The sequence below is a fragment of the Bubalus kerabau genome, chromosome 13 (assembly GCF_029407905.1).
Source record: "Bubalus kerabau isolate K-KA32 ecotype Philippines breed swamp buffalo chromosome 13, PCC_UOA_SB_1v2, whole genome shotgun sequence".
NCBI classification, from domain to species: Eukaryota; Metazoa; Chordata; class Mammalia; order Artiodactyla; family Bovidae; genus Bubalus; species Bubalus kerabau.
In genome coordinates, this window is record NC_073636.1 from 38,875,608 (window position 1) to 38,894,767 (window position 19,160).

A 19,160-nucleotide genomic window follows, 5' to 3' on the forward strand; every position below is an offset into this window, starting at 1 on the left:
CTCTGCAGGAAACATGACAGGTAGGTCAAATGAGTACTTAAACAGTTTGTTGTTCAATTGCTCAGTTGTGTCCGACTCTGCGATCTCACGGACTGCAGCACACCAGGCTTCCGTCCTTCACCATCTCCCAGAGCTTATTCAAACTCATGTCCGTTGAGTCGGTGATGCCATCCAACCATCTCCTCTGTTGCTCCCTTTTCCTCCTGCCTTCAATGTTTCCCAGCATCAGGGTCTTTTCTAAGGAGTTGGCTCTTCGCATCAGGTGGCAAAGTATTGGGGCTTCAGCATCCGTCCTAATGAATGTTCGGGGTTGATTTCCTTTAGGATTGACCTAAACAGTTAGATGGCTATTTTAGGCAGCAGTTCCTCTTATGTCTGGTTTCTGAGGAGCTGCAGAGGGAGGAAGACAAGGGAAAAGGAATTTGGGAGGATCTGGGGTCAGAGGGGTGGGAAAACGGCAGGAGGAACACGGTTAGGATTAGGAATCAGGACAAAGCTGGGATGCAGGCATGACTGGCGGGATGTGAGCAGAAACTTAGCACCTGTGAGTCTGCCTAGGAGTGGGGGCCAGGAAAGGGGTTGAGTCTGGGCGGGGCTCAGCTCTGGGTGGGCAGGAACGGGGAGTGGGCGGGGCCCACCGCGGGGCGGGGCTACGCGGGGGCGGGGCCAACTTACGGAGGGCGGGGCCAACCTGCGGTGGGCGAGTCCGGTGGGGCCGCGCCGGGGCGCGCTTCCGGGTGTCCCCGGCAGAGGGCGCCGGCCGCCGCGCCGCCCGCGGAGTCCCCGAGGCCGGAAGCCGCCCGGCGCCGCCCCGCTCGCCGCAGCCGCCGCCATGAAGGCCGTGGTGCAGCGCGTCACCCGGGCCAGCGTCACAGGTCAGTCGGGCGGGGCCGGGAGGAGCCGCCCTGACCCCGCGCCCGGTCGCCCCTGCCAAAGGTTCTCCCGGGCGCCGCCCACGGGCGATCCCAGCCCCGCGGCCCCGAGCACCCCCACCGCCCCTCCGTACCCCGGCCCGCGGCGCTCTCAAAGGGCCGCCGGGTCTCCGCTGAGGGACGCGGTGGCCGTCGTCTTCAGCGGCGCTTGCTTTTGTTCGGAGCGCGGACGGCCGCGCCCCCGGGCGTCCCCCGGCCCGCCCTTCCGCGGGGTGTTGTAGGGCTGCGCGTGGGGGGGCGTCTCAGGAGCGCGCAGCTCCTCCCCAGCCGCTCCCCTCGGCGTTTGTGCCTTTCTCTCCCCCAACACCCCCCCGGGTTTTCTCCGTGTCTCGGTCTTCCTGGAGCTGGACGCCCCGCGAGGTGCGCGCCCCTGACAGGTGTTCGCAGGGGCTGGTTCTGAGCGTGTCCGCCCCCGTAACCCGGGGAGACCCTGAAGCATCAGGAGGCGTTTCTTTCCGCCAGTCTCTCGTGGACCGAGCCTCGCGGCCCTCAGTCTTTCTCCTGGTCACTTGTGGTCTCGTGTGGACATCAGGGGTCCAGATGACTAGTGGGTACAAGGGAATCGTTTCAAAACTCAGACAAGATCATAAAGATGTTAACATTTATTATTATTTTTTGGAATGACTAACTTTACATTGTCTTCTAGTCTTTCCTATTCTTATTGGCAGAATTCTAGTATTGTTTCCCTTGTAGATAACCCTGCCCTCAAACCAGTGTATACCAAACGCGTGTTTTTGTGTCCAAGAAAGTATAGCTCTAAGAACAAAACAGCAAACTCCCCTAAAGAAACCATCAAACTCGGTAAAACCATGTATTTAAATCTGAGATTCTACTTTTCAGTCCTGCAACATGATTTCTAAGGTGTTTTGGTAGCTGGTTTGCGATATGGTCTTGGAGTAACGGGGGATAGTATAACTCTGGGGTTTATTGCCTTTTTTTTTTTTTTTTTGAGAAGAATTTTGCAGTCTGCTCAATGTGATCGTCATGAGCAGCGAGCAAACTTTGCAGAATGTTAAGTTTTGGTCCTAACCGACAACTCTCCATTCTGCCAATCTGATTAAAAACATGATTCTGTGAGATTAGCTGCATAGTTTGAATGATTTTAGCTTACTATTTAAATTATATGCTTTGGATTAAAAACAACATAGAAACCATCCTGCATGTTAAGGGAAAAAAAAGAAAAAACACGCAAGAGTGCTAACTGTGGTTAGGAGTTAATAAGATGGAATTCTCTCGCAGTGCTGGAGGAGCCTTTGGTTAGCCAGGCCTTCTCCTGGAATTACAACAGAGAGATTTTCTGATTGCTTTAGGATGTGACTGGCTCCGCTGCCACGTGGCCTTTCGTGAGTGGCATTTTATTTCAAAGGTTCTAAAATGTCACTTCCGATTTTATGAGTGACAGAGGAGAATATTAGGAGTCACATTATATAGTAGCCTCCTTTATGAACATGGTCCAGCACATTGATGCCTTAGCGTGGTTATTATGATCATCTAATTTTAAAAGCTTTAAAATGATGGAACATTTCAGACATATTCATATGGTTACATGGATGGAACAGGACAGTAATCCCCATGTCTATCACTCAGCTTTTTCTTTAATTTTTATTGGAGTATAGTTGACTCACAATGGTGTGTTTTAGGTGCATAGCAAAGTGAATCAGTTACACATATACATACGTACCTCTCTTTTAGATTCGTCACTCAGCTTTATGAGCTGAAATCTGAATAGATTCATAGAATGTTGGAAAGAGATTGGTTGGGTTTGAATGGATTAGTTAGGTGGTGAATTCTTCTCAAAGAAGAGGTCTTGTATGGTGCCAACATACATGGCATCAAATAAACTATTTTAGTTTACTTATAAACTAAATAAATTTATATTTATACAAAATAAATTTATATTGACTAAATATCTCAGGTCTTTCCTAGCCCTGTGTTTTTTCCCTTTAGAAATCCATTTGTCTATAATAAAACATCCCTAGGGAGGGGCATAACTTCTCCAAAAGGAAAGTGTCATTTCAAGGCTTTGGTGCATAATTTGCTTATTAGGACAATACCACATTATGAAAATGTTGAAACTCTTCACATAGTGATTTGAAACACTTCAAATTGTGATTCTACTTCTGAGGATTCATCTACGAAGTTAATCCTAATTATGGAAAAAGCTTTAGAGGGATGAACCAGCAGAGCCCAGAGGTGTCTTAGGGCAGTGACACTGCTCTGCATGATAGTGTCATGGTGGATACATGTCATGAGACATTTGTTCAAACCCCCACAGCACCAAGAGTGACCCTTGGTGTAAACTGTGGACTTTGAATGATGATGTGTCCATGGAGGTTCATTGTCTGGAACAAATATACCATCTGATGAGGGACGTTGGTGGTGGGGGGACTGTATGGGGGCAGGGTATATGGGAAGCCTCTGTACCTTCTGTTCAATTTTGCTATGAACCTAAAACTATGCTATACAGGAACGTCTGTTTAAAAAAAAAGGACTTTAGTGTCCAAAGATTTTCACCACAGTGTTATTTATTGAAGTGAGAACTTGAAAGCAAGCCATTTATCTGGCCAAATAGGATGCTTAGTCCGTCCATGGATAGAATGCAGCTGTTTCACTGGATGGGCTGCAACTAAAAGATGTTTAGGAAAAGCTCATAATGTGAAAACATGCCCATGTGCTGTTAAAAGATGAGACACAAAAAATTATATACAATATTATTCGGTAGTTGAGAACAAATATGGAGTAAAATCTGTGAGTGGAGAAATCTCAAAAGGAAATCAATCAGTAACATACTAAAGTGCTTGTCTTTGGGTGTTCTGTGTTCTTTTTTTCTTTCCTGTTTTTTAAAAAAATTTCTGTAATGCATATGGCATTACTTTAATGGTGGACATAGTTCAATAATCATTTTTTCAGTTTTTAAAATATACTCTGGGGAAAAATTTTAAAATATTGATATTGTAAGAAAATAATATGGATTTAATTAAAGAACAAATAGAGCCAAAGTTTTCTAAAGCCATACAAACAGGCAAACAACCCTGAGTGTTTACTGGTTATGTCAGGATAGATGATTTTGGTTTCATATTTTGAATCAGTGGTTCATCACTCATAGTCCATTATAAAAAAAAAAGCACAGAAGAAAATATTAAAATGTTTGTTTTTTTAAAGTATAAAAATAAGAAACGTTAAGCTGTAAAAAGAGTTATTTAAGGAATAAGTTGAGACATGTACTTTCCTGGTTTCTGACTGTCAGATGCCTGCAGGAATGGGGGGTTTCTCATTCTTTCCTGAGCTTGCAGGATGTGGGACATGGCACAGTATGCGATGCCTTGTCAGGAACATTTATGGATATTATCATCCAGCAGAAGCAGACAGCAAAAAAATGTCAGAGTTGACCCTTCTCTGGATTGGAACATTAGGTCAGTACAGAATAAACTAACCAAACATCAATAATCTAATGAGCTTCAGTAACAAGTTGGCCCTAAAATTGAAAATTATGAAGATAAACATTTGAAATATGGCTTTAGTTTGACCCCCGTAATAATGTTTCTTGCTTAAGTAGTGTGCCACCATTGATAAAATGGTAGTGTTGTGTACTTGCTGTTTAGTCCCTAAGTCGTATCTGACTCTTGCGACCCCATAGACTGTAGTCTACCCAGCTTCTCTGTCCATGGGATTTCCCAGGCAAAAACACTGGAGTGGATTGCCATTTCCTTCTCCTGGGGATCTTCCTAGCCCAGGGATGGAATCTGCATCTCCTGCATTGGCAGGTGGATTCTTTACCACTGAGCCACCAGGGAAGCCCAGTGTGTACAGTTGACTCTGCTGCTGCTGCTGCTGCTAAGTCGCTTCAGTCGTGTCCGACTCTGTGCGACCCCATAGATGGCAGCGCACCAAGCTCCCCTGTCCCTGGGATTCTCCAGGCAAGAACACTGGAGTGGGTTGCCATTTCCTTCTCCAATGCATGAAAGTGAAAAATGAAAGTGAAGTCACTCAGTCGTGTCTGACTCTTTGCGACCCCATGGACTGCAGCCCACCAGGCTCCTCCATCCATGGGATTTTCCAGGCAAGAGTACTGGAGTGGGTTGCCATTGCCTTCTCCGACAGTTGACTCTAAATACACGCAAATATTTGAAATAGAAATCTGTGTTCAGAGAATTTTCTTTTTTATGGGTGGGGTGCATCATTCAAAAAGATTTGGAGGTCATTGGCTTATAATGCAACATTAGTAATAAACTGGGAAATAATAGAATTTTGCTGACTTGAAGCTTAACTTTTAAGGTGTATTTTTTATGTATATTTCTCTTTTCTGCAGTTAGTAGAGAAATCATTTATTTTGTATGACATAAATGTTTCTGCATTCTGTATTGTGTTACCCAGTTTGCTGATTTTCAAGAAAAGCAAGTATTTCCTTTCTGAGAACTAACAGAGCTAAGCTGGATTCTCTGGGAGGAAAGCTCTATTGTTACAGATGGGCAGACTCAGAAAATTTCAGGTGTCTCACTCATGGTAACACAAATGAACATGAGGCCTGAAAATCATGTGTCACGGTTGTTCACTTCACAACTCATTCATTCCAGATATAAAATCAGAATGGGCAGCTATGATCATAATACTGAGTTAATGTAAGCTCTTATATGTTCCAGTACCTATGGCCTTTGCCAAAGAAGTTACAAGTGCAGTGTTTAAGCTTTCCTGTGGATACTCATATGTGCTTCATGGCACCTTCCTGGTTCTGAGTCTCTTTTCCCTTTTGTTGCCTTCCCAGTTGGAGGAGAGCAGATAAGCGCCATCGGACGGGGCATCTGCGTGTTGCTGGGTATTTCCTTGGAAGATACGCAGAAGGAACTGGAGCACATGTAAGAGGCATCTTATCTTACATTCCACATCACTGCTGTTCTGGTGGGACACGTGCTGGTTGTCCAGCTAGCTGGCTGGTTCTTTATATAATATATACACACAGACATATACATGTATGTATATATAGGCACTTCCCTGGTGGTCCGGTGGCTGAGACTCCATGCTCTCCATGTCGGGGGCCTCAGGTTCAATCCCTGGTCAGGGAACTAGATCTCACATGCTGCAACTAAAGATCTTGCATATGCCAAAAAGAATATTGAAGATCTTATGTGCTGCTACTAAGACCCAGTGCAGCCAAATAAATATATAACAGAACTTTAAAAAAAGATACATATATGTATATACACACACACACGGAACTTCCGTAGTGTTTTGCTCCTGTAAAGTGAGCCTCTGTCACTTTCATCTGTGTGCCTTTCGATGCAGTGTGGCCACCTCTGTGTCACGGACGAGGAGGGCAGGGAAGAGCTGTCACCTGGCGGGTGACGTCAGTGGCGGGCTGGAGCACAGCTCAGCCTCTGTCCCTGTGTGCTCTTGCAGCTTTGAGCCGTTCTCCTAATGCAAACACTGAGCCTCTTTTCACATGAATAGTTTATGTTCCCAGTTTAAGCTGCACTGTCTGGGCCCTGTTACATATGTCAGAAATGCTCAGTTGTTCACTGGACACATGAGGATCTGCAGGTCAGTGAGGTTACGTTACCTGCTGACGGTCGTGCACATGTACGTAGCACAAAGCCTGACTCCAGACTAGAACCTGGGCTGCCCGACCTGGAAGCCGGTGCTCTCTCTTCTAAGGTGGGAGCTTTGTCACTGTTGTTGCCTGACTGGCCTGTCCTCACGTTTCCTCTCCCCAGCACTATCTGGCATGCTTTCTTCCAAAGCTTGGATCTGTTTTCTCTCTGCCCTTTGGTGCCCAGAGCAAAGGTGCAGCAGCGCCCAGTAATCCCTTTTGTGTTAGGTTGAAAACCAGACTTGGAACCGAATTCCTGCTAAGGTGTTACTGTCTGGCAAGGACCATTCAGTACCACTTCACGAATGTCAGTGTTTCTATAGCTGTCCCTCAGATACACAGGAGGCTGGGGGTGGTGTAGGGGTTAAAAGCTGGGGCCTGGGTCTGAATCTTTCTGTGGCTCTGACAAAATGGAGAGCTAGTACGTAACTTGGTGGTTCAGAGAGAGGACTCAACAGAAGGTGGACCTCAGCCATGGAAAAGGGGCCATGGACATGTCCCCTGCAGAAGGCGCCTACAAAACTGGTGGCGAGCGAGTATTTGTAGAGGCTCTGAACATGTCTTTAGCATCATCCACACAGGTGGGTTCAGGGGGTGGAATTGCAGCTTGCATGGAAATAGTTGTTTGTTATTTGTCTCAAGTCTGACCTTATAAATGTTAGCCAGTCCTCTTCCTTGCTGAGGTGGGTGTCCTTTGTTATCCCCACATACAGGGAAAGCCCCTCTGGTTATAAGGAGCCTGTGACATGGTTGTCAAAATGTCTCTCCCCAGATCTTCCTGCATTTCTGCACTGACCATGAGTTTTCTCCAGGGTATTTGCTGAATTGTTAAAAAGGGTCATCATTTACCCCTGTGTAAAGATTGAATTCTCTAGAAAATAGAACTGAGCTCATGTTTTGATATGATCCTCAAGCTCCAGCTTGAAGGAGCAGATAGTGAAGGGCTCGTCATCTCAGCTCCAGTTCCCACTGGAAGCTCTGTGAATTAGAGGGGCTGATAAAAGAAAAGAAAGGACTGTTATTATCCCATTCGGAGAAGGCAGTGGCACCCCATTCCAGTACTCTTGCCTGGAAAATCCCATGGACGGAGGAGCCTGGAAGGCTGCAGTCCATGGGGTCGCTGAAGGTTGGACACGACTGAGCGACTTCACTTTCACTTCTCACTTAAATGCATTGGAGAAGGAAATGGCAACCCACTCCAGTGTTCTTGCCTGGAGAATTCCAGGGATAGGGGAGCCTGGTGGGCTGCCATCTATGGGGTTGCACAGAGTCGGACACAACTGAAGCGACTTAGCAGCAGCAGCAGCAGCAGCAACAGCAGCAGCTTTATCCCATTACTGAAGGGCTCAGACGGTAAAGAGTTTGCCCACAATGCGGGAGGCCCAGGTTCGATTCTTGGGTGGCGAAGAACCCCTGGAGAAGGAAATGGCAACCCATTCCAGTATTCTTGTCTGGGAAATCCCATGGACAGAGGAGCCTGACGGGCTACAGTCCATGGGGTCCAGAAGAGTCTGACACAACTTAGTGACCAGCACTCTCACTTTTTACTGATGAGGCGCAGGGAGGAAAGGAACTTGCCCGAGGTCATCCGTTGTGTAGGCGATGGAGCCAGCACAGTGTCCCCCGTCTGCAGAGCACTGGTGACATTTTAGGGGCATGGGTGTGTCTGGGGTCTTGTGGGTCTCTAGGTGGCTCTCACCCGGGTTTTCCCCCAGGGTCCGGAAGATCTTAAACCTGCGTGTATTTGAGGATGAAAGTGGGAAACACTGGTCGAAGAGCGTGATGGACAAGCAGTACGAGGTGCTGTGTGTCAGCCAGTTCACCCTGCAGTGTGTCCTCAAGGGGAACAAGCCCGACTTCCACCTGGCCATGCCTGCAGAGCAGGCCGAGTCCTTCTACAAGGGCTTCCTGGAGCAACTACGCAAGGCCTACAGGCCAGAGCTCGTCAAAGGTAGGTGGGGTCCCCCAGGGGATAGGGGGGCAGTGTCCCCAGGACATTTTCCAGCAGGGGACCAACAGTCTGCAGATGGAACATTTCCTTTCCAGAAAGTTCACTGGTTATACTTATTACTTTTTTTTTAATTGGGGTATAATTGCTTTATAATGTCGTGTTAGTTTCTGCTGTACAACAACAGTGAATCAGCTATATGTATATATATGTGGGCTTCCCAGGTGGTTCAGTGGGTAGAACCTCCTGCCAGTGCAGGAGATGTAAGAGATGCGGGCTCGATCCCTGGGTGGGGAAGATCCTCTGGAGGAGGAAATGGCAACCCACTCCAGTATTCTTGACTAGAGAATCCCGTGGACAGAGGAGCCTGGTGGGCTACAGTCCATGGGATTGCACAGTCGGACCTGATTGAAGCGACTTAGCACGCACACATACGTATATCCCCTCCCTCTTTGACCTCCCTCCCTCCCTCCCCCATCCCACCCATCTAGGTTATCACAGAGCCCTGAGCCGAGTGCCCTTGTGCTATATAGTAGTTTATTATTTTGTTAAAACCACATTGGAGCCGCTGCCCCTGCCGCTGCCATGTGTGTCCTCTGAAGGCCGCGTGGTACCATTCACCCTTCTCCGTGCTTCTGTCCACGTTTGAGGTGTGTCGTGGTGCAGCAGCGCACAGGATGCAGGGTGCTTTGTTCTGGTTGTTTACCCTGCCTGACGAGGAATGCAACTGCCGGCCGCAGAGGGGAGTCGCATGTCCTCTTAAATTTCTAGGAGCCATACTAAAAAAAGGAAAAAGAAACAAGCACAACTTGTGTGCAGGACACCCCCAGGGTTCTGATTTGACCCCGCAGTCAGTGTAGAGAGTTCCTGATGAGCGTTCTTCTTTCCTGCCTTGTACTGAAGCTTTCTGCTCACTGTGCACCTCGATCCAGGCCCACCCCGTTTCCAGCACCCCGTGGCCGCGTGTGGCTCTCTGCTGGTGTGTGAACAGTGTAGACTTAACCACTGGTTGTGGGAGATGCCATCCAAGCTTCATCGACCAAGAGGGAGCCTAGAAAATGCCTGAGAAGAGTGGGCCTGGTTTGTAGGAGAACTGTGAATCCAACATTATGAATTTTCTTCTGAGGGCCATTCACCTCTAGTCAGTTTTCATGTTTCAGGGGACGAGTTGCATTTAGACCATCCTAGTGTGCCTTTCGGAGAAGGCAATGTTACCCTACTCCAGTACTCTTGCCTGGAAAATCCCGTGGATGGAGGAGCCTGGTGGGCTGCAGTCTGTGGGGTTGCTAAGAGTTGGACATGACCGAGCGACTTCACTTTCACTTTTCACTTTGATGCATTGGAGAAGGAAATGGCAACCCACTCCAGTGTTCTTGCCTGGAGAATCCCAGGGACGGGGGAGCCTGGTGGGCTACTGTCTATGGGGTCGCACAGAGTCAGACATGGCTGAAGCGACTTAGCAGCAGCAGCAGCAGCAGCAGTGTGCCTTTTGCTTCAGCTACTGGGAAAGCATATTTAGCCTCCTTTGGTGATGAACCTCAGGGTGAGACCGCAGGATGACCACTTCTGTGTCTGATCAACCACAGCTGTGTCTGCTGCTGCTGTCAGCCTCCTGTAGACATTTAGCTGTTGTCACCAGTTAATTCTGTAGTTTTTCCTGTTCTTTAACTTTCTCTCTCTGGGTTAAATAAACCTAGGTCCCTTTTTTATTGGGCCTGTTTTCAACCATAAGTGATAAATGTCATGACCTGACTCTGGAGTTCTGTAGCAGAACCCCACCTCAAGGGCCGTCAGCTCCTCAGATCGGTCGTGTTCAGAGGAGTTTTGTCCCAGTTCCTCACTGGTATTTCTTTTAAATTAAATTTTCCTCTTATGTGAAGTGTCCAGTTGCCAAAAGGACAGATGGGTTCTATGTGATCAGGACCCTCTCACCTTAAGTCAAGTCCTGCCCTTGACTTGGGTCCTGGTAGAGAAGGAATACACATACCTCATCTGGGAACATCCCAGTTTAGAATTCCATGGACAAGTCTGGTCGTGGACGTCCACTGGGGTCCTCTGTCCAACATGGCTTTGCTACAAACAAGGTTCTTCCCCCAATTAGGAGTTCAGTGCTTTGAATAATGATGTTTCTTTGCTGAGCCAGGGATTAACTGCTGTCAGCATTGTGTCATCTGCCTGCCGTGTAGAATCATCCCATTTCTGAGTAACCTCAGATGTGTTTGAGGCTGCACCAAGTTCCTTAGAAGGATGAGCACCAGGAATATCACAGAAGCACGGGAGAGAGCCCTTTCTGTGGGACATGAGTGATGGTTGTCAGGGAACTCGCGGGTGAAAACAAGGCCACTTTCACTGAAGCCCTTCAACACGAGTGTTCCATGTACCGTTAAGTGCTTTGTGTTCCTAAAAACAGCTCTTACTTTTTGAAAAGATGTGTATTTTGTCCAGGTCATTATGTGAAGTGCCTGAAGCAGTGTACTGTAAACTCTATAATTTTATAAAGGATCAGAATTTACGCTCATGGGATATGGTACATCAGATCATTCTGATGAAAAGCCAACATGGATGATGCCAGGGGTTTTAATCAGAATTTATTTTCAGCTCCTTTGGGCTTTTAGAGGCCCTACGGTGATCTCCCGTGCCTTGCTTGCTCTTCTGTAGTGGAACAAAGTGCAGGGAGTATGTTTTACACGCTTACTGTCGTTGGGTTAATTTTGAGATTTTGGCTTTCACCTCCAACGTGGAAAGTCCTCTGTGAGCTGAAGGAACATAAACTGCTGAATACATTTTCTTTCTTGAAAGATTTTCAGGGTCTCTTCAGTGACTTTAAGACAATGTAGTTTAATTTAAAAGTTAGAAAATTTAACCCTGATGCCAAGAAATTAAAAGAAATGTCTAGTTCTTTTGAGATGTAATTGACCTGTAACGCTCTGTTAGGTTTAGTGACTTGACGTATGTATGTACTGTGAAATGACCACAGATTGACATCCATCCCCTCCCAGGTTACATGTCTATATCCCTAAGAGCTGAGTGCCCAAAACACACCAACTTCTTCTAAGTTGCCCAATATCCTTTCCCCATGTAAAATACCCTGCCCTTCTACCCCTCCTGGCTTCATGTGGCATGGTCTCAGGTCCCCGGTACATCAGGAAACACGATGCTTTTGCCCTTCGCTCCTTCACTCTTTGTTCACAAGACGAGTATACTGCTCTCATTTCCTGTTACCACTGTGCCTTGACGGTTTGGATGTGTCCTCCTCCTCCCTGTTTTTGTGCCAGTTGGAAGCTGCCGCCGCCTCTGATTCTGAGAAAGATCTTTCAGAGCCTAGCTCAGGCCTCTCTTTAAGTGCTGTGTTTGGTACCGGTGTTTCATCTTTAGCTTTTAGGCATGATTGTGCTGTCATTCTGTTTTAAACTAATGGATCAATGGACTTGTTTACAATGTGATATTTTCTACTAAATCCAGTATTTTCAAGTAAAAACAAACAAAAAAAGACTGTCTTCATCACTATTTTGCAGGTCAGGGATCTTGGAAGGGCTTGGGCGGGCTCTTGTCCCAGACCCCCATCAGCCTGACGGATTTCTTGGCTCAGACGATAAAGAATCGTCCTATAATGCAGGAGACCTGGGTTCTATCCCTGAGTTGGGAAGATCCCCTGGAGGAGGGCCTGACAACCTACTCCAGTATTCTTGCCTGGAGAATCCCATGGACAGAGGAGCTGAGCGGGCTGCAGTCCATGGGGTCACAAAGAGTTGGACATGACTGGGCAACTAACACAGGGGGCTGCCCTGCCTTCATGGTGGAAACCCGTGGTGGGGTTGACGCTGCCAGGTGGCGGCCATGGTGCTGGCTGGGGCTGGGGATCTGCTTCTGGGATGGCCTCTGTTCATCTTGTTTCTGTGCCCCGCCTCATCTGATTCCCCTGGGCTCCCCATGATGCTTGGCTTCTCCTAGCCCAGCTGTATTGGAGTAGCTGGATTTCTATAATGGTGCCTGGCTTCCCCAACCAGAAGGGGACGCTTCAAGGAGCAGGAAGTGGAAGCGCCAGCCCCACCGACAGGCCTGGAAAGTGGCCTGTGTCATGCCCCACGTGCTGTTGGTCAGGGCAGTTACTCAGCTGTCCAGATTCTGGGGGAAGAGTGGAGACCCGCCTCCAGTGGAAGAAACGTCAGAGTCTGTGACTATCTTTCATCCTCCGCAGTTCACACCTCTGCTGTTCTCAGAGGGTTTTTCTCATCCTCTGCCTTCCCTTCAAATACTTGCTTTGGGGGAGAAACCCAGCGCACAAATCCTCAGTCCTCCCCTCTCTTGCAGAACGAGCCTGAGGCTGAGGGCGCTTCGTGGACACCCCCAACCTGAGTGGGCTTCAGGATGCTGAGTTCTCATGTGGCCCCCTACAACCCCACCCCACCCCCCACCCAGGAGCCTCCATCCTTCAGCTGAATGCTAAAAGTACCGCTTAGCGGGTGTCCTTAACCATTCTCAGAGTTGAGTTCTGAGCATGTTTTGCTTTTATAGTTAGGAAACAAAAATAAATGTGATACCAGAATGGAACAGTTGAGAAGAGGGATCTCCACTCTCCAGCATCTTGTTCCCACTCTTAGCTGTTTTGTGCTCAGTCTAGGAAAGCGCTTACCTGTCAGCTTTGTTCAGCAAATCAGAAGCCTCCACAGGATTAAAAAGAGCTGCCTATGTATTCCCTGCAGGTCTGATCTGTGGTGGGTGGCAGAGAGCTAGAGGAATGTGGAAGGTTGTTTAAGGAATGCAGGAGACTTCTGACTGTCCTCCACCCCCCATCCCGACCCATATTCCCTCTGGGCATGTCCCAGCCCTGACAAGTTCATCTTGCAGAAAAGTGCCCATAGGAGGAAGACCACGTCGAGTCTTTCCTTCATGGTTAGGGTTTAATTTTTTTATGGGTTTGCTTAATTTTCTTCTCTTTTTACTATTAATACTTAAAACATTTTCATCACATGCGTAAACTTTCAATGGAAGCCTGTGTTACGTACTTCGGCCAGTGCTACGATGCCAGAGGCGTTACTGTTCATGTAAATCTAGGAATTCTCGATGGGAGAATCACATCTTTGTTGAGATCTGAATCTGTAGACCCCGAGTCCATAAAGTTTTTTAAACTGTTCCTGCTTCCCCTGCTGAAAGATTTAAACTTTTCCTTTCATGCTGAGTCATTTCCTGTCTTTGGATGGTGACAAGGGTGAAAGGAGTTTCTCTCCACCTATACCTGTGACTTATTTTTTTTAAATTGCCTTTAGGGACTTCCCTAGTGGTCAAGTGGCTAAGACTCTGAGCTCCTAATGCAGGGGGCCCGAGTTCGATCCCGGGTCAGGGAACTAGATCTCATGTGCCGCCCCTGAGAGTTCATATGTCACTACTAAAGATCTTGCATGATGCGAGGAAGATCAAAGAGCCTGCGTGCTATAACTAAGACCTGGTGCAGCCAAATGAATACATACATACACACATAGATTTATATATAAAAAAAAGAGTGACCAGTTTTCCTGCATGCTGATTTGCCGGGCTCTGGGCCGGTGCCCTGCCTGTACTCACACGCACGTTCCTTGTGGTGGCTGGTCATCCTGAAAGACACCGGGCCACAGAGAGGCAGGGTGTGGCTTCCTGGTAGAGGTCGGCAGGCTATCAGGCATTGACATCAGGGGCGTGGACATCAGCCTTTCTCGGTACATGGACCGCTGTGGTTTGGGGCTGGTAGGGCCCTTGGACCTTGCGGGGTTGGCCCCAGTGGGGAGTGTTGCTGCTGGAAACTTGTGGGACTTATATTTCAGAACAACCTGATTATATCACCACTGGAGCCCAGATGTAGTTTTGTAGATATGTTCCTGCCTTTTGACATTATTATTATTTTTTTAATGTTTTTATTTTTCCTAACCATTGTAATTTTTCTTGGGGGCTTTACTCTGTGAGCTGGACTGGGAAAAAAAAAATATATTACCATTTAAGACTTCTTGAAACATGTCTTTGGATTTATTGTCTGTACCAGTGGAAAGGCGCACAATAGTTCTGTTCTTAACTGAAGAAAAACAGGCAAAGAAAATAAATTTCTTGCTACTTAGAATGATAAACAGGGTGAAGCATATGCTGTATATCCTGGCAACAGAAATTCAAGGTCGGAAATAATTCCTTTCCTCCTGAGCCTGCCTTCAGCTTCCCTGAGGAGAGCTGCAGCTGAAAGTTGCTCCTAATTGTAGCCATAATTTTTAGCCTGCAATTAAACACATGATTTCCTCCCCAGCTGATGTCTTTTTAGCTTTCCTGACAAGGGTAGCACAAAAGCTCTGTGGATCTGAATGGCCACTTTAATCTAAGTGGAGGCCACAGGAAGCCACCGTCATCCGAGCACGACTGGCTACCCAGCGGGAACTAGATCCATGTCGCCTCTAAAAATGGCGAGCAGCTTGGCTTCTCTTAGTTGCCTGCGCCACTGCCCGAGCCTGTTCTGCCGGGACCCTCCATGAGGTCATGGATCATTGGAGGGGCCCCTTGCTGCTGTGGTGGCTCTGGTGTCCGGGGGTCCCAGCACTGAGCCATTCTGCAGGGGGGAGCCCAAGGGGCTCCTAGGCTGCCCTTCTCCTTGGCCTGTCCCCCAGAGGTGGTCCGTCCTGTGAAGGGTGCTCCATGTGAAGTGAGGGCTCCTCCCCCGGGGACTGTGGGGACCACCGGAGTGAAGAACCAAGCAGGTGTCCCTCCTCCACGTCTTGAGAGCCCGTCTGAGCTGCAGTGCACCGTGACCCCCAGGGATGGGCAGGCAGTCATGGTCCCTCAGACCATGATGCGGAGAGCAGACCCTGACTCTGCACACAGGAGCACTCCCCTGCTCCTCGAACTTGCATCTCAACCTCGGTCCTCTCGCTGGTCTCCCTGTGTTGCAGGAGGGACGCAGAGGCCTCAGAGCTGGCTGGGGCCCTGAATCCCGTGGCCTTTCAAGTCCTGTGCCCTGCGGAGCCTCCTCCAGGGAGCCCCTCTCACTCCCTGTCCATCCTCTAGGGAGGAGCTGGGGACCTCTCGCCCTTCTCTGGCCTTCAGGGTCAGGATTCTCAAGGTCAAACAGTGCTGTGTCATCAGCAGACTGTGCCCATCTGTCCCCCCATGAGACCCCAGGTCATAAACACTGGGCTGTCTGCCCCAAAATGGAATTCCAGAGTTGTGGTGTTGGTTCAAATTGAACTTTACCAAATTCTTTGCCCTCTAAAGTGTTCATACACTTCATGTCCTCATGGCTTCACAGTCCTGTTAACCCATGATTTCCCCGGCCCGCCCACTTGCCAGGGCTGTAGGGCGTGCAGGGCCCCTCTGCTGTGTGTGGTCTTGTGTCTCCCTTATTCTGGGGCTGGCTGGCCCTGCTCCCAGGTTTCCGATTGCACTGATCGGGGAGAGCCTTAACCTGAGGTCTCTACCTCTCGTGATGGCTGCCATTGCTCTTACAGATGGCAAGTTCGGCGCCTACATGCAAGTTCACATTCAGAACGACGGACCTGTGACCATAGAACTGGAATCTCCAGCCCCTGGTGCTGCTGCCTCCGACCCGAAGCAGGTAAGCCCACAATCAGGGGCTGGTCAGTCTCCTGGGAGCCAGGGACACCTTCTGGCTTTGACTTAGTTCCTGGAGCTTGTCTCAGTCTAGGGTGGAGACATCTCTTCATTGCAGGAACCTAGGGTTTTGTTTTCCTACATCCGTTCCCAAGAACACACCTATTGTCCTGCATCTCCTCTGTGCTATAGCCTGGCCACCTCCTGACTCAGAATCCGTGGCACTGCCCAGTCCCTCCTCTGAGCAGCTCCTGGGTGGGGCTGTGGCACCCACTGGCCACTGGGTGGCAGCAGCGGAGCGGCATAGCTCCCCTTGTCCACAGCTCTGGTGCCCGAGTGTGGAATGTATGTGGAGTGGGTTTATCCCAGGTGTGGGTACATGTGCTACCGGAGGTTCTTTCTGAATCCTGTTTCCTAAAGCAATGTCTGACCTGGATTTGCTGCCAACTCTGTCAGTCTTCAGAAAAAATTTAATTCAAACAGAAAAAGGAAATCCGTGCTAGCCCTTGTGTGCTGTGGGCTTCTGGTAGGTGCTTAGTGCTTCTGAAGGCTGTGATTAACGCAGCCACTTAGTGACCTTTGAGAGGCATGTGGGCAGGAGGCGTGAGAGCTCAGGAGGTAGTTCCGTCTTCCTCCCCTGCTTCTAGGATGCCATGAAGAGAAGGCTGTGGGGGCCGGGGGGAGCATTATATAAACCTGAAGCTCTCTGCCCTGTTCAGAGTCACCATTTCTAAGGGGAACAGAGCCTTTCTTTCTCGTTACTGATTTTCATTGGGCAGGTATGCTCGGTATCTGCTAGCCTTAATCCAAGCTGCTGGTTCTCAGCCTCTGACATGCAGCAAAGTAATGGGAGAAATCAATGTTCCCACTGCCTGGCTGCACCCAGACCAATGACACAGATTCTCCGGGGTCGGGTCAGAGGAGGTTCTGGTCTGAAGCCATGACTGGAACCACAAGTGTGAGCTGCAGAGGGAGGGACCCGCGCCCTGGCCTGTGCCTTGATGGGGTCTGTTACCTCGAACATCTAAGGGCTGGCCAGATCACCTGCAGACAAAATACCAGACTCCTTGCTCAAAAAGCAGGAAAAAGTGCCTGTAAAGTTACTACAAAGGTCCAAGTATGGATGTGAGAGTTGGATCATAAAGAAAGCTGAGCACCAAAGAACTGATGCTTTTGAACTGTGGTTTTGGAGAAGACTCTTGAGAGTCCCTTGGACTTCAAGGAGATCCAACCAGTCTATCCTAAAGGAGATCAGTCCTGAATATTCATTGGAAGTGCTGAAGCTGAAGCTCCGATACTTTGGCCACCTGATATGAAGAACTGACTCCTTGGAAAAGATCCTGATTCTGGGAAAGATTGAAGGTGGAAGGAGAAGGGGATGACAGAGGGTGAGGTGGTTGGATGGCATCACCGACTCAATGGACATGAGTTTGAGTAAGCTCTGGGAGTTGATGATGGACAGGGAAGCCCGGCGTGCTACAGTCCATGGGGTCGCAAAGAGTTGGACATGACTGAGTGACTGAACTGAACTGAAAGTTACTGCAGTGTAAAGCTTTTTACTTTCATCCATGGTCTCTGGACTTATCGTGCTTTTTATTTGCTATTTAATACCATTCTAACCAAAGACAAATTAAAAATTTATATTATTGACATGAATTTATCATTTCTCTTTATACTGTCCAAACCATTAAAAAAAATATTTTGTCGAAGTATAGTTGATTTACAAGTATAGTAAATTTCTGGTGTATGGCATAGTGATTCAACTTTACATATATATATTGTTTTCCATTCTCTTTTCCATTATGGTTTGTCATAGGATATTGAGTATAGTTCCTGTACCATACAGTAGGACCTTGTTGTTTATTCATTCTGTATATAATAGTCTGCATCTGCTGACCCCAGACTCCTCTTCCATCCCTCCTCCACTTCCCTCCCCCTTGGCAACCACAAGTCTGTTCTCTGTGTTTGTGAGACTGTCTGTTTCGTAGGTAAGTTCATTTGTGCCATATTTTAGATTCCACATATAAGGGATATTATATGGTATTTGTCTTTCTCTCTCTGACTTACTTCACTTAGTATGATAATCTCCAGGTCCATTCATGTTGCTACAGATGACATGATTTCCATTCTTTTTTATGGACATGGAACAACAGACTGGTTCCAAATAGGAAAAGGAGTACGTCAAGGCTGTATACTGTCACCCTGCTTATTTAACTTATATGCAGAGTACATCATGAGAAACGCTGGGCTGGAAGAAGCACAAGCTGGAATCAAGATTGCCAGGAGAAATATCAATAACCTCAGATATGCAGATGACACCACCCTTATGGCAGAAAGTGAAGAGGAACTCAAAAGCCTTTTGATGAAAGTGAAGGTGGAGAGTGAAAAGGTTGGCTTAAAGCTCAGCATTCAGAAAACGAAGATCATGGCATCTGGTCCCATCACTTCATGGGAAATAGATGGGGAAACAGTGGAAACAGTGTCAGACTTTATTTTTGGGGCTCCAAAATCACTGCAGATGGTGACTGCAGCCATGAAATTAAAAGACACTTACTCCCTGGAAGGAAAGTTATGACCAACCTAGATAGCATATTCAAAAGCAGAGACATTACTTTGCCAACAAAGGTCCGTCTAGTCAAGGCTGTGGTTTTTCCAGTGGTCATGTATGGATGTGAGAGTTGGACTGTGAAGAAAGCTGAGCGCCGAAGAATTGATGCTTTTGCACTGTGGTGTTGGAGAAGACTCTTGAGAGTCCCTTGGACTGCAAGGAGATCCAACCAGTCCATTCTGAAGGAGATCAGCCCTGGGATTTCTTTGGAAGGAATGATGCTAAAGCTGAAACTCCAGTACTTTGGCCATCTCATGTGAAGAGTTGACTCATTGGAAAAGACTGTGATGGTGGGAGGGATTGGGGGCAGGAGGAAAAGGGGACAACAGAGGATGAGATGGCTGGATGGCATCACCAACTCAATGGACATGAGTTTGAGTGAACTCCAGGAGTTGGTGATGCACAGGGAGGCCTGGCATGCTGCAGTTCATGGGGTCTTAGAGTCGGACATGACTGAGAGACTGAACTGAACTGAACTGAATACTCCTTTATATATATACACACACACACACACACACACACACACAC

The 19,160-nt window shown here is 47.9% G+C and overlaps 1 protein-coding gene across 1 annotated transcript in view; it reads left to right on the top strand.

Annotated features, from left to right (window-relative positions):
• The first annotated feature begins 717 nt into the window (after nt 1-717).
• DTD1 (D-aminoacyl-tRNA deacylase 1) overlaps nt 718-19,160 on the top strand; it is a 78,247-nt gene continuing 59,804 nt past the window's right edge. Inside the window, exons 1-4 of the mRNA XM_055544093.1 lie at nt 718-875; nt 5,695-5,785; nt 8,232-8,467; nt 15,922-16,028. Of these exons, the coding sequence (XP_055400068.1) occupies nt 833-875; nt 5,695-5,785; nt 8,232-8,467; nt 15,922-16,028 (477 nt within the window). The 5' untranslated portion in view covers nt 718-832. The remainder of the gene's footprint in view (nt 876-5,694; nt 5,786-8,231; nt 8,468-15,921; nt 16,029-19,160) is intronic.